A 22,553-nucleotide genomic window follows, 5' to 3' on the forward strand; every position below is an offset into this window, starting at 1 on the left:
CTTCTTCTGCCTACAGGCCTAGCACCTTCTCCTCATGTTGGAGGTCAGCACTCTGGGGCACAGAGTAGTCAGGTGATGGCAGAAGGGGGAACCTAGAGACAGATCTCTCTCCCAGTGCCACATGAGTCAGGAAACATGAGCCAGAGACTGGACATACTTACGGGGAAAGTGAATGTCTGTTGAGGTGTTGGCTGTACCTGCTACCCTGTCTTCTGAAGCAGGGTCACACCCTTTCTATAGAAAGAATCTGATGAAAAATGGAATAGGTTTCATAGCTATATTATTATTATTATTATTATTATAGATATTCAACTGCCATTGTAGGATAAAAGGAGTGATACACGTCAAAGCAATGGACCTGACTATATTCCTCTAAAACTTTATTGACAAGCCAGGAGTGACTGAGACATGCCTACACACTCCAACACAGACTATCATTCCTTAAGTCCACTCTGCATGCCAGGGACTTCCTCCTCCTGCCTCTTCAGCACTCAGCCTATGAGTATCTGCCAGTCATGGCAAGCTCCTAGGCCCTTGGTCTTATCTTCTATCTGGACGTTAACACTACTGATTTGATCTGCCCTCTGCCCTTCTCTCTTGCACTTCTGTTTGCATCACTGTGTTAGACACATTTCTAGAGTAGGAGCCATGCAGAAAGCACAGTGGACTTTTTTTTTCTGTTAGCTTAGAGCAGAGCAAGTCTACTTTAGGACAAGAAGAGATTTCACACAAAACACACACACACACACACACACACACACACACACTCCACATCTTTCTTTGATGGCATTTATAGTATTCTTTGTGAAAGGGCTAAGTCTTACGAGGAAACATCTCAAGATCCATTGGCATTGAGCTTGGATACCACTAACGTTCACTGCAGCAACATATGGGGGGAGGAGGCAGGAGAGGAAATAAGATAGGGTATCCCCCAGTGGCCAACAGTGATCTGATGAGTGTGGTAGCAGGGCTCGGGAGAACCTCTGGTGAAGTGAGCAGGCCTGAGCAGTACCAGCTATGACCGTATGAACCAAGACTTGGGACATGAACTCCAGGAGGGCAGGCCTGACAGAGAAGGCAGGGAGCGCAGGCCAGGCTTGACTTGTGTGAACAGCATGGCTGGGCAAGGAGGGTGGGGAGGGAGAGCTCTGAATCCAGCATCACTCAGTGCAGCTTGTCTCTACCCCAGAACTCTAGACCGTTCAGTTACAAGACTGAAGAAAAGGTGTTCTAGAAGTTAAAATCAACTAAGGGTAGACGCCCTTGTCCCAATTTCTGAGATGAACTGACTGGAGAAATGCCTTTATCATTCTCTCAGTACGAATGATCCAGATATTCCATCTCAGGAGTAAGAGAATAAAAGTCCTTGGTGACAGCTTCTACTCCAGACAGGCTGTTGGTGCCCAGGTGTCCCTTTTCTAGGCTCCTGGGTGTCTGATGTGTGGTCTGGGCCTGGGTTAGCACCTTCTCCTCAGGAGTGTGGGGAAAAAAATGCAGGAGACGGTCCATTAACATGAATAAATGTGGGCTTGCCCCTGGTTTATATCCCACTGCATGGAGCACCTTCCACTATTCCTATTCACAGTTAGTGTTGTTGACACTGAAAGCCAACCTTGGCTAATTCCTAAATACGAATGTGAATGGACCCCTGATATTGTTCTAGCTGCCTCAAACTGTAAGGATAATTGTTTACTTGCTGAAAGCTAGTGAGAATACTATTTCTCACTGTTCTTGTCTGCCTTTCTACCCTTGTCTTCCCACCAGGAACCCCATTGCTCGACTCTGATGTAGCAACCGCACCTTCTGTACGCATTGACCCCTTCGGCCAGCTTCAGGGTGGATCCCAGGTCGTCAAGTTGGGCACTTCTTGGAAGCAGGTCTACCAGTTCCTTGGAGTTCCATATGCTGCCCCACCCTTGGCAGACAATCGCTTTGGGCCACCAGAACTCTTGAATTGGACAGGCTCATGGGATGCCACCAAGCCAAGGTATGGAATAAGTGGCATCATTTTGGCGAATGCCCCAAGAATGTATATCCTGGTCTAATCTGTCATGGAAGAGCCAGGCGTCCTAGTTAGAGCAGGAACTGGGACTGCAGTCTATTAAACAGCGCCACGACTGGCAGACCCAGGTGCCCAGCTTCAGCGGATCAGTGCTGCTTTGCTCACAGGTAGGGAGGCCATCGGGTGAAAGGCCTGTCTGTTCTGCTCCAGACAGTGATTCCGGACTCAGGCCAAGGAGGTGCTGCATTTGACAGCATGACTCTTCCAAGTTCTCCTTGGGCATTTGTGTCCAGGAACGTGAAGCTGTGGGAGAATCTCTAGAAGGTTCATAGGGGGTCAGACCTGAGCTGATCATGTGCATCACACCAGTCTTGCAGTTGTCAAACTCAGTGAGTGACATTTGGCTTTTTAAAAGTACTTTCTTGTTGCAGGGAGAGCCGCTTGGTTATTCTGGCCATACAACCCTGAAATAATCAGATGGAAACTATATTATTTAAAACACTCTAGCTTTTTATGTGCTAACTCTTGCATCTTAATTTAATCCATTTCTATTAATCTGTGCATCACGACAATGTCGTGGCCTACCAGCAAAGTTTCAGTGCATCTGTCTCCAGCAGTGGTTCCATGGCTTCTCTTTAACTCTGCCTTTCTTTCTCCCAGCATTCAGTTTAATTTTGTCTGTCTACCTAAGTTCTGGCCTGTTACAGGTCCAAACAGTTTCTTTATTCACTAATAATAATCACAGCATACAGAGGGAAATCCCACATCCCTTTCTTTCTTCTTTCTTTTTCTAATCATCTTTCCTTCCTCTCATCCTTCATTTTTTTCTTTCTGTCTTTTTGAGATAGGGCCTCACTATGTAGTTCTAGACTGGCCTTGAACTTGAGATCTTCCAACCTCAGCCTTCCTGAGTGCTTGGGACTACATGTGTGTTGCCATGTCTGGCCAGACATCTAACTTAATGGGACTGAAAATGCAGCATGAGGCAGCGGGACCAAGATCTAACTCTAATGCATGAACTGACTTTGTAGAGCCTATTCACTAGGGAGAGGTGCCTTACCCTTAGGCTCCCCCTGGGGGGGGGAGGGCTTGATCCTGCCTCAAGGAGGGGATGGAACACACTTAGTTGACTTCCCAGGGGAAGCTTTAACCTCTCTGAGGAGTAGATGAAGGTGGAGTGGAAAGAAGGGAAGAGTGGGAAGGAGGGGAGGGAGGGGGAACTGGGATTGCTATGTAAAATTAATTAATTAAAAAGAAAATGCAACATGACAGGAAAGATGAATGAATCAAAAAAGAAAGAAAAATCCCTATAACAATGTAAGTTCTGTTTCTCCTTCCCCATCTTTTCTGAGCTTGTCACTCAGACCCCATCATTTCCCCTCATCAAACCATTCATGTCACACATTGACACGTGATGAATACCACTGGAGCGTTTTGTGAGAGAAGTCGCTCAGCCCTGTGGAGAATAAACACTAGGTACCTCTGCTACTTGCATTCCCTCCTTGGGCTCTGTGGCTCTGTCCCGAGGAGTAGTGTTCTCTATGCCCTCTGTGGCTACTCTCTGGCTGCAGAGCAGGTGCCTCTCAATAGGAGTATATTTTGAGTGAGGGGCTCCTGAAGCCCTGTGGGGAAGACAAGGACCACCCGAGCAGAGTGGCAAAGGGAAAGTGCAACGGAGTAGAGCTGAGTTGTCTCCACCATAGGAAAGCCCAAACCCAGAGGCACTAATAGGGGCCTTTCTACTAGGCTGTCTCAAGGAACAGAAGAGGTAGGTGGCTACCCCTATCTTAGGTAGACAGTGTCTACAGAGTTCAGTCGTTGTAACCCAGGATTGGTAACTAACACCTGGAGGATAAATCCAAATGGACTTGGGTAGATGTTCCTTGTGTGGCCATTGGTTGGGGTCCTAGATGAACCCCTATGCAAGAGGACACTCAAACTGACACCCCATCCTCTTCCCTGATGCAGAAGGTAGGTCTGACACCACCTCTTCTTAGAGCAGGGTCTGTGAAACACAGCAAGGAAAGCCAAGGCCCTGCCAGCTCCCAGTCTCCTCCTCTGGCCTTGGTCTCTAGTTAGCACACTTACCACTGGGTGACAAGTTTTTCCAGTCCAATGGCCAGAGAGGTCAGAGACAGGCTGCTACTCCTTCCACTCTCTGGCCATTCCTATGGCCTGGAGCTTCCTCACTGCTCCAGAGCAACAGCAAAATCAGGCCCTTGGCTTTGACCACAAGAGGTGGGTATGCAGGAGAGGGAGAGAGGGCAGGTCCCTTTGATAGCTCTCTGAAAATCCCATGCCTTATTTCTTCAGGGCCAGCTGCTGGCAGCCAGGTGCCCAGACTCCAGCGCCTCCCCAAATCAGTGAAGACTGCTTGTATCTCAATGTGTTTGTCCCTGAGGACCTGGTGAGTCTCGAAGTTCTTGTGTTATCTGGTGAATAATTCCTTTTAACAATCCTGTTGCCCACCTTCACTGGGCTCTAAGGAACCTGTGCTTCTACGGCATCATCCTTAGAGGCACTGAGTTCTCTTCATGATAGTCAAAAGTGAACAAGGGGCCTCGGAGCTTTCCGGGCAAGTCTTATGTGAGATTCACAAAGATGAAGTGTTAGGTTTGAACACAATTCTTCCTGTATCTGCTTAAGAAGCTACTGCAGTCTTGGGGCTGAGAGGCTGAAGGACCCTAGCCCATGAAAGGAAAAAGGGTACGGGGAGAAAGAGGAGCCCCAAGTCTGTACTGAGCTTTGCTTCTACTCCTATTTGCCTTGAAACATTAGCACAGCATCCTTACCTCTGTGAACCTCCATTTTCCTACCTATGAGATGGGGGTGAAATAACCCATTAGAGCTGACATCACAGACTTCCACGGGTAGGCATCTTGAGCTACACATTCTTTCTCTCCTCACAATCTGGAAGTTTGAAGTCCGAGATCAAAAGGCTAGTTTCCCTATTGCGCATCTTCTTGCTTGCACTTGACACCTTCTACCGGGGTCTTTCATGGCCTTTCCTTTGTGTGTGCCTGTGTACAAATTCTTTCTCCCCAAAAGGACACTGTTCTTATGGGATCAGAGCTCACGTATTGGACCATAATCAGGTCTCCATGTATGGTCACTTTCTGAACTAGGGTGTCAGTGTATGAATTTGGAGGATAAAATTCAGCCCATTGCATACTGTTAAGTGTGTGCCAAGGCAGAGCTGGCAAGAGGGCTCAGAGTCTGGTTTCACAAATGACAGTTGCCCCTTGCACAAGCTCAACTTCCACCTCCTCCCTCTCCCCAACCCTTTCAGGTCTCCAATGCATCAGTTCTGGTGTTCTTCCACAATACCATGGAGATGGAAGGCAGTGGAGGACAGCTGACTCTTGATGGCTCCGTCCTGGCTGCAGTTGGCAACTTCATCGTCGTCACTGCCAATTACAGAGTGGGGGTCTTTGGCTTCCTGAGTTCAGGTGCGTTGCTGGTGTGATGGACAGGTCAATCATTCATCCATTGTCTCGCTTCCTGAGACAATTTGCTTAGAAGAGAAAGTATTCATTTGGGCTCACTGTTTTGGAGGCTTGAGTCCATGGTTGACTGCCCTATGCAAAAATAGTCCAGCGTGGCAATTGGGATGTCCAAGCACAGCTCTACTCCTCATGGCCAGGCAGCAAATAATGAGAGATATACGGCTAGAGAGCTTCAATGTCCTTTGAGAAAGTGAAAAGGTTCTATCAGTAGAGCCATTTCTCAGTAGAGCCATTCCAAGTCAAGCCTTTGAACACAGGCATTCAGGGGCCTTTTAGATCTAGACTGGAGCAATTGGACTGCTCTCCTCTCAGCTGTTCCCTGCACAAGTTCATCCCAATCTTCTCTAACTTCAGAACCTCTTTGCATTCCCCCTCTTGTGGCCAAGCTAGACATATTTTTGAGATCTTCCAGGGGTGCCGACCACTCCCCAATTCTTTGAGAGGAATAATAATAGCTGCCATATGTTGAAAATTTTCTGTATGTCTGAGATTGTCCCAGTACATCTCATGCTTTATTGTATGATATGATGGAATGCATTCTGAGTGTGTGCATTCAAACATATGTGCATGCATGTGTATGTTTAGAAGGAAGATTCGGAACCAAGGAGGTTAGATAACTGTTTAGGAAACAGAACTCCCTCAGCAGACTATGAGTACTCTTTCCTTGACTATCTCTGAGGATCAAAACTCTTCTCCCACACAGAGACCACTGGACTTGGTCCAAAGGCTGTGTAAATCGGGTGCCTCCCTCACCTTTATTTCTAGTCTCTCTGTGAATCTATGTGTGCTCCACCCACTACCAACCATGTGGGCAGAATAGAGTCCTGGTCCAGCACAAACGCCTTCTATGTACCTTTATATACCTCTGTGATATGGGCAGGTTGGTCACTAGTGGAGAGGGGAGGACCTTGGGATCTGAAGAGCCAAGGCCAGACCTGGCTCTCATCAATTGTTTGACCTTAGACCAACTCTCCCTTTCTCCCAGTATGTTAGATCCCTCCTCTCTAAAACAGGAATGGTTTTGCTCCCCTTTCAGGAATACTGGAAAGGTTAAGAGGTTTTAGCCCAGGAGTATAGGGGCTGAGCCTCATCACTGATTTCCAAGGATCTCCTCTGAGTCCTGGGATGTGCTAAGAATGGACAGACAGATGGAAGTCTGGAGGGACAGAAAGAGTGAAGAAGGGTGGGGTGGACTAGGGGGACCACGTGGAATAAGCCACAGCGTGGCCTGTGAAGTCGGCAGCAGTCAGTGTAGGTTAAGGAGATGATGCGCCTTAAGGCTGAGGAGATGCTAATGATTGGCTGCTGTAACTTTCCTTTGGCTCAGCAGGTTCAGCTGAGAGCCATGGGCCTGAATGGGTCTCCTCCAGTCTCCATACCCTGACAGATGCTGGGTGGAGTGAGGAGGGAAGGCAGTATAGGGTGTGGAGGAGTGCAAGTTTCTCAGCAGGGCGAGGGAATTATTCTCTCAGGAACTTTCTTTTTAGAAGAGGAAAATTTTTCTGTTGGGTTTTCTGTCCTCTATTCAAATGCAAAGCTGTTTCTCTGGAGCTTTAAGGGACATTTGGGGCTTAGCTGACTGAATGGCCCCAGAGAGCCCTTTCCAGACACAACTAACTCTGGCTTAAGTCTCCTTAGACAGCAGAGTGACTTTCGCTAAGTCCTCTGTCCTGGTGGGCGTGGGGAATTCGGATTTCAGGGGGTGAAATCCTGTTGAGAATTTATACCCTTCTGGAGAGGGAAATTCATTTTGACCTCCGGTGTAAGTATCTGAAGGAGAGTGAAAGAAGCTTCCAGAACACCCACTCCTCCTTACTGACTTACATCAACACTACCTGATGATTTTGTTAAAAAAAAATTAAAAATAAAAAATTGTCAGCAGCTGGAGAGAGTTACACTTCAGAGGGCCTCTCTTCGCCAGCCGTCCTGCTTGAATTTCCTCACACAGTTCTCAGGCAGCACTGAGGCCAGCATACTCTGCCATTTTCTAGAAGAGAGGTCAAGGCTCAGAGAGACTGAAGGACTTGCTCATCATTCACAGGCAGTGGAAGACTTAGCTTGAACTCAGCTCTCTGCTGCTCAGACAGCAGCAACGAGAAACACTGGACCACAGAGACTTCTGGGAGGTCTGGAAGTTACTCTGGTTGCCTTGTCTGCCAGAGTTTCTCTTCTACTGTCATTTAACCAGGGAAGGCAGTCCCTTTTGTGCTGTTCACTTGACCCCGGGTCCCAGGGTACCTCCCTCATTCCAGAGCTTCTGGGTCTCTCATACTTTCCTCCCTACAGATCTGCCCAGAGTGGGGAGGGGGATTGGAGGTAGATATAGGTAGAAATAGGGAAAACCTGCTTTTTCTTCCTTAACTCTTCAGCATTATTTTCTGGTAAAGGACCCAGCCAGGGCCCTATGGTGCTGGGTACAGAGGTGAGGAAGGGAGGGTAGACAATGGGTCCATAGGCCCTTGGCAGAGTGTAAAAATGGAGAAGGTTCTCCTTCTCCCTCTGTGTATATACCCTGAACCAGGAACCTGATGGAAGACCATCTGCCACCAGTAACCACACAGTGACATGACTACAGTCACTGGATACTCTAGACCTCTTAGAAGATCTTACATCTTCTCTAACCAATAAAATAGCAGCCATTACTACTATAAAAATGAAACTTGCCCTGCTAAAGACATCAGTGGGACACTCCTTGGACCTCAACGTGTTCGATTATATTTCAAAATAAAAGCACAGCTGTGATGCCTACTTTGGGGGAACAGATCTGTTGTATTTACATAGATTTAGTCATCAGCAGAATTAAATAAAGCATATTACAAACACCCACTGTACACATGGAGAGAACCAAAATACATGAACACTAAGTAGACTTCCCAGGGTCCTGCTCAGAGCAGGCATAGGAGCCAGGATTTCATCTAGGCTCATGCCCTGCCACCTCCCGCTGGAGTCCATGGACAAGACTAGGTACTGCTGGGATCCTCTAGAGTTGCTGGATAAACTAAATGAACAGATGGGAGCCATTCATGTAATAAAAGGCCAAGTGGATGTATACTGGATGGTCCTGTCTAGAAGGCTGGGGCCAGATCAGGGAAAGAAGACACAAACAATAGCAACATGATGTTCAGAAAGTCTCCTCTTGCATCAGCCTCTCTCAGTGTAACCAGTTTCCAGGGCTCCCCCCCCCCCCCCCGTTTGATGAAAGTCTTATTAGACAACCCCACTTGTTACTACCCAGGAGTTACAGACCTCAGAACTTGACGTCATCACACGGTGGGAAGCTGACACATGGGCAGGAGCTCCAGGAACGCCCCTCCCGCACTGTTCCTGGCAATGTAGACTGCGGTTATCTCTCCCCAGGCTCACGCACAGGCTCCGTCCTTACTCACTCAGCACCCTGTGCTTCTGGACTCGCAGAGGCTGGGAGGAAACAGACACATTGATCTTGACAAATGGGACGCAGGAGCCATCCAGAAAAGGCCACAGTGAGGACAGGGTTTGCCAACAGCTTCACCAGGCCCAGGACATGGGAAGCCATTGAGGAGAGCTGGAAAACTGCACAGCTGGAAGAGTAGTGCGTGTTATTCATGTGCTCCGGGCTGGTGCTCTCTTCAGCTTTGCAAATATTGGGTCAGGCGATCAGCATGCAAGAATTTCCTACCTTTGAACTTTTGGGAATATGGGGTCTTCCTGACACATTCTTGTTCTATATGGAAGCCCCTTATTCATAGTTATAGCTGTGATGTCTCAGGAAGGACTGTGCGTGGAGCTTAAGAGAGGTGTGGCCTGTGGATATAGCTGTATGCAGATGGTGACGGGAGTCATGGTGTCTGTGTGCTTTACTTTTCTTGTTGACAAAGTATCTAACAAAAAGCACCTTAAGGAAGCAAGAGTTTCCTTTGGCCCATGTTTTGAAAGTATGGTTCCTCACACCTGCAAGAGCTTGAGGTAGCTGAGTACACTGCACCCATCCTCAGGACACAGACACCCTCATTTCTCCTTTTCATTCATTTCCGGATTTCTGTCGGTAGACTGGTGCCTCCTACATTCAGTGGTGGTCCTCCCACCTCAGTGGAGTCAGCCTAGACACTTGCTCATGGGCATGCCCAGAGACTCCTGGAGGAGGTGATTCTAGAACACGCCAAGTGATCAGTATGAAGCATCACAGTCACTAAGAGCAGAGTCAGAAAAGACAAGATGTGTGTGAGCTTCAGTTGACAGCAGAGTAAAGCCCACTTGCCATGATGTTACTGGAGGGTCAGCATGTAGGGCAGACCAACAGGGAGGCTCTAGCATGGCAGGCAAGGAACAGTGCAGCATCTCAGACGATCTAAAGAGATGTGTTCATTTTTGTTACTTTGTGGGTATGCATGCAAATAATTAAAAATGGTGCTACATCTTCAACAAATAGTTATTAATTCTGTGATTTAAGAAAGAGATGTGGTTAAGTGGCACACTTCTAAAGTCAAAGATTAGGCTGTAAGAAAGGCTGGGATCCCTTGCCTGGCCTGATCTAGCCACTGTTTGACAGGTATACCTGCGGTAGGGTCTGAGCCCTTGGGTGGGAGTCATCTCTTTGCCTGGGCTGGAACTGAACATGCGTGGCCCCTGTTCTGAACCCGTCCTTCACATTTCCCTGTCCACTGACAGACAGAAGGCTGTGGCTCAAAGAGCAGAGGTGTTTCGAGTCTCTTGGCTAATGCAGTCCAAAGCTCAAAGACAAGCCAGATTATGCTTGATTCAAAAGCCCAGGTTCTTTTCAGCATCCTCACCTGTGTGTGTAGCTTATAGTACTGGCCTAGGTGGACAAGTCCCCTCCGAGAGTCTTGTGTCTGACATAGCACTTTTTCTGTAAACTCTAAAGTTGTTAGGACACATACGCTAATGACTTTCCTCTTTTTGTAGGCTCTGACGAAGTAGCCGGCAACTGGGGGCTGCTGGACCAGGTGGCAGCTCTGACCTGGGTGCAGAACCACATTGGAGCATTTGGTGGAGACCCTCGGCGTGTGACACTGGCGTCGGACCGTGGTGGGGCGGATGTGGCCAGCATCCACCTTCTCATCACCAGGCTTCCCAGGCTCCAGCTCTTCAGGAGGGCTCTGCTTATGGTGAGTGGTATGGCCTGCTTTTAGTACTGTCTCAGCTATCTTCCTTACTTTAGAGACTAGCTGACTGCCATTGTTGGTATTCTCTTATCCCTCACACTGTTGTGGATCCTGTTCTGGCTGTCACAGCAGGTAGGTGTGGTCCAGAGGCTAAAAGGCTTCCTTTCTGCTTTTTACTCATGTGGAAAAGTCTCCATGGCCGGGTGTTTCTATTCCCTGGGACCTTGTTAAGGTTAAAAGCCATTATGGTGAGGAAAACTCACTACTCAGGATTTTATCTAGTGGACTGTGATGCCTGCTGAGTGGATGGCGGTGGTGGTGCTGATGCTGCTGGCTACTGCTGTTGTTGATGGGTCAGTGATGCTGATGATGACAAGAAGGAAGAAATGAGTGACCTAATTGGCTACATCAGGAGCTGTTCTGCCACTGCCTAGCCACTGCTTGTGTTGAGTATTTGACTCTCAGCAGCACTGTGTTAGATGATGGAGTGCCATGGTAAATTAGACACATCCCAGTTCCAGGGCAAGGGCCACCCACACTTAAGGCAGATGTTTTAAGGGATCATGGGAAATTAAAAAAGAAACCCCTGAAAAGGACAGGGGAAGGTAATAGTACGAATGGACATGGCCCTGCAGAGGGAATGTTGAGTGAAAAGTTAAAGGCTGTGCTAGCAGTAACCAGAGGCAGAACCCTGGTGAGAGTGGCTGTGTGGGGACAGTGTGCACAGCCTTGCCTGACTGATGCATAACTTCCGATGTACCTGGATACTACCCAGGGGTTTTGCTTGTGCATTTATTCACTTTCTTCTTTGTCTCCTCTTATGATCCTAGTCATTTTTAAGAGTCTAATCGGTGGCACTAAAGACATTCCCAGTGTTGTGTGGTCATCTGATGCTAGAACTGTTTTTATCATCTAGTGTAGATAGTCTGTACCTTCTAAATGTGAGTCCTGAACCTTCTTATCCCCAAAGCTCCGGGAAGGCTCTCTCTGCTTCATTCTGACTTTGTCTATTCTAGAACTTCATATCAGTGGAAACACGGGGTGTTCATGATTTGTGCGTTCCATGTAGCATGAACATGGTACATTTCCTAAAAGCCTTTGACTTTAGATATAAGTAGGCATAGACCAGTTTTTGTATCCATTCATTCACTTGTCAATAGATATGCATTATTTTCCTTTAGGCTCCAGTGAGAAATGCTTCTGGGAGAAAGGAATATAACCAAGGCTTTTAAAGCAGACAGGAAACGGTTTGAGATCCCATCTTGGAAAGAAGCCCTTAGAACTGAAAGAAGAGAGAATTTAAGAAGTGGATCTTTCAGGCAGAGGAATAGTGAATAGAGTGCCAGTAACCCAATCTATGGAAAGATGGAGGTGCTGGGGTGATGACTCAGACACTTAACTTCAGAACCTGTGTTTTTTTTTAAAAAAAAATCCTTGATAATCTGAATCCTGTAAAAAGTTGGGTGTGGTAGTGCATGCCTATAATCCCAGCACCAGGGAGGAGGACCCAGCTCCAAGCCTGAGATTGACTGGTGTAGTGAGAAGGTCGCTAGTTAGTTCCCTTCTGCTCAGCCCTGAACTAATAACACAGAAACTGTATTATTTACCAGACCAGTGTAGTACCCTATCTCAAACAACTACAATATAAACACCAACGACTAATGAACAGTGCTTAGGGAATGACACCAAGATTCTCCTCTACACACACATGCACACACACACACACACACACACACACACACACGTGCGCACACACTCACATACACACACACACAGAAACAAGGAAAGATTGAGAACCATTTAAACTAAAATTTTGAGCCTAATCCTGCATAGAACCTGCCTCTGCCAATCATTCTAGTTCAGGTAAACATACTCCAGCTTTACCTGACCCTTCTGATATCCACACCTTTGATTATGAGGGAGGAAAATGGCACTGCTTGGTCATATCTGACGCTAGACAGTATTGTCATTGTTCCTGACAGAAGAGCCACTTGCCTCTTGGTCTCCCTCTTTGAGCAGCAGGGGATTTTCCATCCCTTGGATATTTTCTATACCTGCGCAGATAGTTTGATTCATAAAGAACACCCCTTTCCCTCGTTCCCTACCCACTAATCATTTCAAAAGAACTTCCAGACTTTTGGGCTCAGAACCAAGCTCTTTCTACAGCATGGGCTGCCCAAACATCTACTGTACAGCAAGTATCCTGATTTCCATGAGTCTTGCTGCTTCCAACACCAGGTCAGCCTCTGCTACATGCCTAGTCTCTGGGGAGGAGTGATTGGTATGCCTTGTGCCCCTAAGGCTCCAGTGTCTGGCTCAGCACACCTTGCAGTGAGTAGGTGCTATGTAATGAATCCAATATGCAAGTGAATGAACAGGTAATCTGGTGTTCTCAGGAACCCAGGGATTCCTGTGAGCCTGGTCCTTCCAGCCATACTTTTTTTTACGCTTCTTGCCATTGGTTCAACTTTTCTTCCCTCTGCCCCTTTGAAGTGGATCCACCCAGTAGAGAGTGTGGAGCACGAATGCCTCCTAATTCTTGTTAATTAAACTCAGGTCTTTTGTGCTCTAGGTTGATCTTGGAGGGGTTCCTCCAGTGCCCTGTGTTGACAGGGCCTTATCAGGACCTGGGAGATACTCAAATGCCTTCCCTGGGTCCAGAAGGCAGACTTTTCTTTGTGGAGTTTAAAGTGTCTGGGGAATTTCAGAAACAAATGGCAGTGCATTTAAAAATAACCCCTCCGTCTGGTTTCTGCATTTGGAAGCAGCTTTTACAACCACTCCCAGAAGTCTTTGGGATCGTGTGAGCTTATTTGGGACTGAGCAAACAGAACTGCTCCGATGTATTAGCAGCTCTTAAAGTGTTCTTTACCAACAGATGTTTGGGGAAGGAGCGGGCGTTGCCAGTTTATTCTTGACTAAGATCTAACGGCTCTTTGCAAATATCGGGCCTGAGGCTGTTTAAACATCCATCAAGAGAAGCTGTTGTGGTGATAATTAATAATCTATATTTAGTGTACTGTACTTGGCAAAAAAAAATCACTATCTTATCTCAGATTCCTTCCACTGCCTGGCATGGGGTGCTTGTTTTATTTTCTAGCCAGAGATAAGAAATTTGAGACTTAAAGAATTTCAGTGACTTTAGCGAAAAGCACATACCAAAGAGGGAACTTCATGAAGGATCAAGACCTAAAACCAAATTTTCTGTTTTCCCACATTATGAGACGGCTCCTCTAGCAACTTGGGACCTTCTCAGCATTTAAAGATGTACTAGAAAGTGGTAAAACTAGAGCCTGGTAGGTCTGAATTATGATCTTAGGACAAAACCCTTCACCTTTTTTTAAAACCTGTAGAATCAGTGTGTTTAATTCTATTGCCCAATATTTTGAGAAGCTGTTGGTCATAAGGCTTCAAAGGTCCTGCCAACTCAAAAAATTTAAGCCCCTTATTACTCCTTCCCAGTCCAAGGGAAGCCTCCTCCACCCAAAAAAATTTCCAGGATAGCTTACTTGCCTGGGGCCAGGCTGGAGAAGAACCCTTGATATAGCTATAGGTCCCACAGAGCTGGATTCTAGGCCAGGTTTCCAGGGAGAGAGAAGAGACTCTATGCTAGAGAGTAGGAAAACCTGCCCCATTGGCCTCCAACGTTTACCCAGGACTGTTTCTCTCCTGGCCAGCTCCAGCCTCCTGAAGCCCACTGAATCTGCACCTTTCCCTGCTCTATTCCCATGTGACCATGGCCATCACAGGTCCTAAAAAGTGGCCTGGTGTGTCAAATCTCAAAGCCTGTAGGCCACATGTGCCTCGAAACACCTATGGAGGTGACCCAACACTTTTGTACTTGACATCACGGGCCAATGTCAAAAGATCACACACTGCTGTTGACCTTTCTGTCTCTGCTCAGTGGACTGTGTGTGTTAGGTCACTGGGAAATGTCTTTCCCTGAGGCCCCAAGCTTTCCCAAGCCTTCCCAAACCTTCCCCATCTCCCAGTGTTGAAGGAAGTTTCTATTAGCAACAAGATTCCTAGTTAGCAACTTTGAGGAATTCTGTCTAATTTTTTAATTATTATTTTATGTGTATGGGTATTTTACCAATGTATATCTCTGAGCACAAGTGTGCCTAGTGCCTGCACAGGCCAAGAGATGGTGTTCTGTCCCCTAGAGCTGGAGTTTCAGGAAACTGCGAATCATTGTGCAAGTGCTTGCAATTGATTCCAGGTCCTTTGGAAGAACAACCACTAGGCCATCTTTCCAGTCTCCTGTCTCATTTTACACTGCCCTTTTCCCAACAAATGTGGTTCCAATTCCATCATGGTTAAGAATATCAATTCTTTCAGGGGTTTAATTATCTTACCAGGTTCTTGGCACTTAACATCGCCTCTGGCTCGTATGATACAACCAATACTTAGGACATAGGAAGAGTATGGTGACATGGTCTCCCAGACTGTTGCCAGTGGCTGATGCTTATTATTCAGTGGGAGTGTTCTCTTCTAGCTGGTCTCGTTCTAAGTTGTCCTGACTAGTCTTGAGAACAGATATTTCTGTTCAGACTGCAGAACAACTTTACTGATGTTTGTTTTATTCTAATAATTCTCCTGGGAATTTGAGTATAACTTCATATAATTATATCTGTTGATTTTTAGGGGTAAATCTACATGATTATGGTTGCCTGCTGGGTATATTGAATTTTTGTTGACGTTACCCCACAGTCTGCGGATAATGAGTGTCTGGCTTATTTCTGAACTGTTGGTGCAAAGTCTCAGATGGAGTGACACAGGGACCCCGCGCCAAAGCAGCTCAAGAAGCTGGGTGTCTGTAGTAATCTGAATTAAAATGTCCCCCGTAAGCTCACAAGGAGTGGCATTATTTGAAGATATTAGGAGATATGGCCTTATTGGAGAAAATGTGTCACTAGGGGTGGGCTTTGAAATTTCAGAAGCTCAAGCCAAGGCCCAGTGGCTCACTGTCTCTTCCTATTGCCTACCAGTCCAGATGTAGAACTCTCAGCTTCTCTCCAGCACTGTGTCTGCCTGCATACCACCATGCTTCCTGCCATGCTGATAATGGACTAAACCTCTGAACTGTAAGCTAGACACAATTAAATGCTTTCCTTTATAAGAGATGCTGTAGTCATGGTGTCTCTTCACAGAAATTGAAACCCTAAGACAGCATCTGTATTACACTCAAGACACAAGTTTCTTATGGAGGCTTCTCTGCCATCCCAATGTCCTAAGTCACACTGGTAGGGCTGGATCTAAGCAGTGGAAGGATGGGGGAGTAAGTGGGGACCCTGTCACTCCACAGCTTGGGATGACAGTCCTCAGCCGACCTCTCCTCACCCTTGAGCTTCCCTGGACTCCTGTTTATGTCCCATCTTTCTTGATCATGTTGGCTTTGAATAGTCATGCCCTTCATTACATGTTACATGTTAAATTTCTCTGGAAAATCTGCCTCGTGGCTATTTTAAAATGTAAATTGCTGACACCTGCCCTTTGCTTTCCTGTTCCTGTGGATTGTGTCACCTTCTCTGAACTCCCCATTCAGAAGCTGAGCTCATTGCTCCTCAGTCTTTGTTTCCTGAGACTGGACTTGAAGCAACAAAATCTCCTCTTGCTATTCTATCAGCTGCTCCTCAAAAACTTTGAAAACCAGAAAATGGCATTTTTCTCCCTGAGCATTTCCTTTTATGAAGATTTCCTCTTTACTCAAGAATTCTTTAAAAAAAAAAATCAGTCTTTTCTCATTTCGCATACGAATCCCAGCTCCCACTGCCTCCCCTCCTCCTGCTCCCCCACCTTCCCCCAACCCCAACCCCCCAGTCATCATTCATGGAATTTTTTCTCATCCTCTGTCAAGGTGGCCTCCAATGTACCTTTAATGGTTGATTAATATATTGTAAAAATGGTATCCTTTTCAGGTTGTAAGCCCTCTCCGCCTTCTCCCTGGACTGCTTTTCCTGTAAGTGCTGTTACGTAATTGATTCTCACCTTACATCTTATTTTGCTTCAACATGGAGCCCAAATTTTCTTTGTACTCATTTCTCTTCACAAAAGAAAAAAACCTTCCACACATGCATAAGGATCACCTGAGCCCTGTGATAGAAAATGTCTCACAAATGCACTCGTAGGTTCCTCCACAGAATCCCTTCCAGGCGGGAATCTACTTCCACAGCCTCCTTTCCAGGTAGAATGTGGGTCTGCCTGGGACTTGGAGTCTTGGATGCCCTCTCTATTTCATGACTGTATGCTCTTAGAACTATGTATTTTGTAGGTAATATGATGCTGGAATTTACAATAGCCACTGTCCACCCAGCATCCAGTTAATCTTTCAAAGCACCTAGTGAGTAGTTATCACTCTTCTGTTTCCATCCTTCCCAAATCTGCCTTCCTCCCACCCCTAGGTTAAGCACTACCCTTTCAGGGCCTAGAGACTCTTCCCCCTGGATGGGATGATGCTTTTACTACCCCTGCCCCTCAGGCTCACCCATGCATCCCTTTGGTCTCTTGGAGCTTTTGAACTGCAGACTCTTTCAAGCCTGCAGGACCTGCCCTGCTGACCTGTTGCCTGGACTGTGCTTCCTAAATCTTTGCGCAGCTATCTGTTGCTCCTGCCTCAGCATCCATATGAAGAGTCATGGCTGAATGGAAATGCATTTTTGGCATAGCACCACCGCCCCTCCCTCAGAAAGTGTCTCCTTTGTTAGGGGAATCCTGCTATGTGACGTTAGGGACCTCCACAGCCACAAGCCTTGGCGGTTAAATTGAACAGGTGTCCAGATAATGTTTGTGGAAGGAAATTCTCAGAAGACTGAGTAGCTCAAGTGATGGTAGTTGATGTCATGACCTCAAAAATCTCTCCTTCTTGAGCTCTCCTTTGTCTACTCACATGAAGTGAGATGGGGACCCCCAGGCATAACAGTATCTCTTGTTGACCTTTATGTCCTTCGGTTGCTCTCTTCTTTGAAAACCAAAGTCTGTAAACTCCAAAAAGACATATTTGCACTTCCCAACCCACAGGTCCTTCATCCAAGGTTAAATAAGTGTGTTTTACTTTAATCAGGAATAAATACATGATTGAGCAAAGTGTAATGCTTCCCACTTAGAAGTACTCCCAAAGTTCCAATCATATTGACAACAATAGAAAACAGCATAGAACATAGTGAGCTGATGTATCAGGAGCCAGAGATTGTGGCCTCATGCAGAAGTCATTGACCTTGTGTGACATTTTTTTCTCACACACTGGCCAATCTCTTTGAAACAACTTTTGGGAGAGGCCTAGGAGACCACACAAGCCTCCTGGTATAAAATGCTGGACAGGACAATAGATGAAGTCATGTCAATGCATATGCTTTTGCCCTGTGCAGGGTGAGTCCAGGCATGTGCACAGGATGGGTAACAAATCCCCGCTGCATCCCTCTTACCGAGAATACCTTTGATAAACAGGGAGGAATGAGCCACAGCTAGCCTGCCTCCCAGCCAGGAAAGAAGTAGGCATGAGACTGGATGGAGGCTTCTCTTTCCTGAGTGCCCTGTGAGTTTTCTCTTGCCTCTCAATCCTATATGGCAGCATTTAGCTTCTCCAGCCCCCCTTTTCCAGAAATGGGCATTCTTATTCATGCAGATGCCAGCACTTCTTAGATTAAAATATACAGGATAAATTAATTCATTAAAGCCCATCAGTCTCCAAAAAAAAAAAAAAAAAACCTAATCTTACTAATCTACTTGGTCCAACAGTCTTTGCATTCCCACCAGATCCATGGGGAAAAGAGCCCCTTGGGTAACCCTTACTTATCCCCAATGCATTATAACTGTGAGGCTTCCTCCTGTTTCCCACCCACTGTTGCATTCTGCTGTTCTGCCCATCTCTCTGCCCCTTGCTGGAAGCCCAACATTAAGGGATGCTGTACATGCCTCCTTTATTCCCATTTAACCTCAGCACAGTGGCCTCTGCCGATAGGCATGAGGAATGCAGGTTCTGGAACAACACAGGACCCCAGTAGCTGGAGAAGACCTTTGATAAAGAGGCAATTTTGTCTGTCTCAGAAGTTGGTGCAGTCGAGCTTCCGCCTGTCTTTTCCAACTGCCCCTTCACTGACCTACACTCTCCCATGACTCCTACCCATGTGGCTTTGGTGCACCTGAATGCAGAAGGTCCCACTTGGATCGGAGCTGTAAGTCCTTCTGGATAGTGTTTAGTGTCGCAGGTCCCTTAGGAAGAGAGGAGACATAGGCCAAAGGTCTCACTGGTCCTTTAAAGGTCACTCTGCTCCAGATAGAGGTCATTCTGCAGACCTAAGAAGCCATCTTCCTCATGCACTTTCTGAAATGGGTGCTATCCGCAGGGTCTCAGAGGCCATTTGGACTGTGAGTTGGAGACAGTCTCCACACACTCTCTTTCAAGAGTGTTCTGTCTTACACACACACACATACACACATGGCTCTTTGAAGCACTGCCTTGTTATATCGTGATTCAAACATGATCTGGCTCCACAGAACTGATCCGACACCAGGGAAGAGTTCCTCTGGTCTCTGTGTAAAGGCAGTCTCTGCGTGACTTCCATTGGTTCCTCGAAGACACAAGATGACCAAGGAGTAGAGAACTCTGGTTTCCACAAGACCCCAGGTGGCAGTCAAAACCTTTGTCTTTTGTGTACCAGCTAGGGTATTAATCTTCAAAGTACTGGGGTGCTGCGAAGAAGGAACTCTTACGTTTGCTGGCACCGTAAGTTAGAGATACACTCTTCTTCTTCCGGTCAAAGGAGCTGGTGTCATCCCCTGTCAGGGACAGATAGGATGCGATGCTTTCCCGGAGACCATAGCTGAAAAGGGATTCGTCCACGCTGAGTGGGTTCTCTGCCCCCTCTGGATTGCCCTGCAATCTGAGTGTTGAAAGATTCAGACAGAGGAAGTAAAAGAAGAGAGATATTAGACAGTGTGGGTGATGGGGACAGAGTGCGAGGAAAAGGGAAGTGGAGAAAGAGAAGAGGAAGAAGAGGGGGAGGAAAAGGAGAAGGAGGAAGAAGGGGATGAGGAGGAAGAGGAAGGAGAAGAACAAAGAGAAGAAGGTTATTCTTTTTCTAACTGGTCTGAATTCTGTTTCTTGTGTTTGTATGCTGTATGATCTTAAAACTATTGTTTCCTCGTGTGCTTAAACTTCCCACAGTAAACCTTAATCAATCATTTCATATTCTTTATGATATTTACAAAAAATAATCGTTTCATTCATGTCTTAGACAATTCTGATCCCCCATTTGCTTTAAATTGACTGATGAGATACCTGGGTCCATGCTCAATTAATGAGCTACCCAACGATAACAACCCACAACACACCTAAACACTCAATAGCTGTCAGTGGAATAGAGGGAACCAACTAGTCAAGGTGCTTTGCTTCCTTTCTTACTCAAAGAGAATGAGTTACCTTAAGATTTAGGTGGAATGTTAAAGCTTTGTAATTAGATTTTAACTTTTAAATGTATGCCAGATTAACTTGTGTTTTACTGTCTTGGATTCTAATCGTTAGAAAGAGCAGGGTGGTATGTTTCTGTTAAAAATGTAGTATTTGCATTGAAAATGGACTTGGGGGGATGTTTGAAGCTCCAGAAAACTGTGAATACCATATTCTATGTGGCACTCTGGTTTTTCAGAATTCAGAGTCTGCCCTTGTTCATGGTGCCCATGGGGGTGTCAGCAAGGTCAGGTGCTTGCTTGTGATTTTCTTATGCTGGGGTCACCCCGTCTGTAGCATGAATCCTAATTGGTCTTAATACTAAAAACCAGGAGTCAGATATAAGGGGGTAAATGTTGAAAGATCAGAGAAGCAGCGCAGCCGGCCACTAGAGTTCTTACCTCTTTGAAATCCTCAAACCGAAAAAGAGCTGAGGTCCTGTCTCCCCCTGCCTTATATTCCTCTCTCTGCCCAGCCATATCACTTCCTGTCTCCACCTCCCAAGTGCTTGGATCAAAGGTGTGTGCCAACACTGCCTGGCCTCTATGGTTAACTAGTTGCTAACTCTACCCTCTGATCTTCAGGCAGGTTTTATTTGTTAGAGCACAAACAAAATATCACTACACCCCCCATCTGGTGCTCCTATGTGTTCATGGAGGGCACACATTCATGTGCATGCATATATATGTATACAGAGACACACACACACCTGGATGCCCTCTTCCAGTCAAAGGTCTTCTGGCGCAAGGTGACAGGTGAACCAGAGGTGGTGCACGGTGATGAGCGAGCTGTTGATGCAGGTGTGTTCTGTGCCAGACAGGGTGTGGTGAGCACACAGCATAGACCATCAGCCACCTCTGTTGGATGGAAGGACACCACAATCAGGGATGCAGCAATGTCATAGACAGTGTGGAGAACAAAACAGAGACCCAGAGCTGTATAAGCCCGTCTGTTGACTGTTATGTATAATTCATCCTGGTCCCAGCAACTCTGTTCTTGACCCCACTTTGCCAGTGAGATCTGAGAAGAGATACAGGAAACATTTGGGTTCCCAACAGCCCCCGCCACCGTGTTGGCAGAGGTGAGCCCCTGGCTGTAGCTCATTGGCCCACAGAATGGTCAGGAGTGGCTTCCAGGAAGGCACTAGTTCTGCACCAGCCTTGCTGTAGACCCAAAGTTCAGGAGGAGGTGGGTGATGCCTAGCCCAGTAGTGTGCCCTCTCCCAGTCGTGAGAGCTCTGGTGGGTGGCTGATTTGCTGTTGTCTATGCAAAATTTCTGGTCAGCACAGTCCTCGGGTGATTGTTATGAAGCATCAAATACCACAAACAACCTTTAGGCTTAGGGAGTTGAAGCCCAGAACTCCCTTCCTCTTTCAGTTTTGGCTAGCTGCTTAGCTTCGAGGCCATCACAGAAGCGATACTTGTAATTGTTTTGCACCCGTCAGACTACTTAAACACAGCACATAGGTCATTATGTTTAGCTATCCGCAGGAGGCTGTTCCCACCACCATCAGTGAGGGAGAGGTTGAGGCCTTATCTGATACCCCTCACAACCTAGTTTGAGTACACGTCTGCCTCTCCTCGCAGCCTTAGCTCAATACTTGCTGTTTCTTGTACATCAGAGGTATCACCTTTGGGCTCCTTTCTCCGTGCAATGGCCTTTGCTTCTTCAGCTAAAGACCCTAAACCCTAACAGATACTAGTGAGGGTGCCAGTGCATGGCCAAGCATCTCAAACTATGGAGAAGGAGATGTTAACAAAGCAACTACAAAGCCAGTTTTCCCTCCCTCTGGCTGGGCAGAGGAGCAGAGGAGAAAGAGGCCAAAGGAAAGCAGTTGCTATTCTGTGGCTGCTCACGGCCAGGTGTGAGCTCTCTGGTCAGCCAACGCTTTGCACATCCCGGTAATCCTCACCGTGCCCGTGACCAGGTAGGAACAATTAGCATCCTCTTTGCGCAGTAAGAAGGTGAGACAGGAAGAGTCACCCAGTCCCAGGTGCACAACTACCAGCCAGCAGACATGGCATATAGAACATGGGGCCAGATCCCGTCTTTGGAAACCTAATCAATCCCTCCTGCTCCACAGGGCGTAACTCTAACAATAAGGTTGGTGTTGGAGGCCTTTCGGTCTAACTCCTGTCTCTCACTGATTGCACTTTGTGCCCTCAAGCCATGCTCCAGCATTTTGGGGTTTCTTCCCATGTTGGTTAGCCTGGAAGACACATTTCTCATCTGGAAGCTTGATGCTGAACACAGACAAGACTATAATTAACTGTTTGAGTGCTAGGGAGAAAAGGATTGTGGTATGCTCTGCAGATGGAGAAATAGCTGCTTGTTCTACTGCTACAGGTTCCTAGAGAAGTGGGGAGAAGTTGGCCTTGAATGCTGAAAAAGTTTTGGCAAGCAACAAAGGGGAAAGGCCTAGTATGTCAGAGCAGTGCTTCTGGGTCACCTCCAGGTCTCAGTTCTCAACCTGTGGGGTCGCAAACCATTCGGGGGT

General features: G+C 46.8%; 2 protein-coding genes across 3 annotated transcripts in view; one reads left to right on the forward strand and one right to left on the reverse strand.

Moving 5' to 3' along the window:
* Tg (thyroglobulin) overlaps positions 1-22,553 on the forward strand; it is a 176,477-nt gene that overhangs the window by 88,302 nt on the left and 65,622 nt on the right. The window contains exons 38-42 of the mRNA XM_087898830.1: positions 1,000-1,023; positions 1,792-1,987; positions 4,316-4,409; positions 5,292-5,451; positions 10,411-10,613. Coding sequence (XP_087754956.1) covers positions 1,000-1,023; positions 1,792-1,987; positions 4,316-4,409; positions 5,292-5,451; positions 10,411-10,613 — 677 coding nt within the window. The remainder of the gene's footprint in view (positions 1-999; positions 1,024-1,791; positions 1,988-4,315; positions 4,410-5,291; positions 5,452-10,410; positions 10,614-22,553) is intronic.
* Positions 19,050-22,553, reverse strand: part of Sla (Src like adaptor) — a 30,508-nt gene continuing 27,004 nt past the window's right edge. For both annotated transcript variants that reach the window (XM_085678909.2, XM_048457058.3), the window contains 2 exons: positions 20,765-20,912; positions 19,050-19,489 (listed from right to left, as the gene is read on the reverse strand). In XM_085678909.2, the coding sequence (XP_085535035.1) occupies positions 19,276-19,489; positions 20,765-20,912 (362 nt within the window). In that variant the 3' untranslated portion in view covers positions 19,050-19,275. The remainder of the gene's footprint in view (positions 19,490-20,764; positions 20,913-22,553) is intronic.

This window comes from Myodes glareolus, chromosome 19 (assembly GCF_982192425.1).
Source record: "Myodes glareolus chromosome 19, mMyoGla1.1, whole genome shotgun sequence".
NCBI lineage: Eukaryota > Metazoa > Chordata > Mammalia > Rodentia > Cricetidae > Myodes > Myodes glareolus.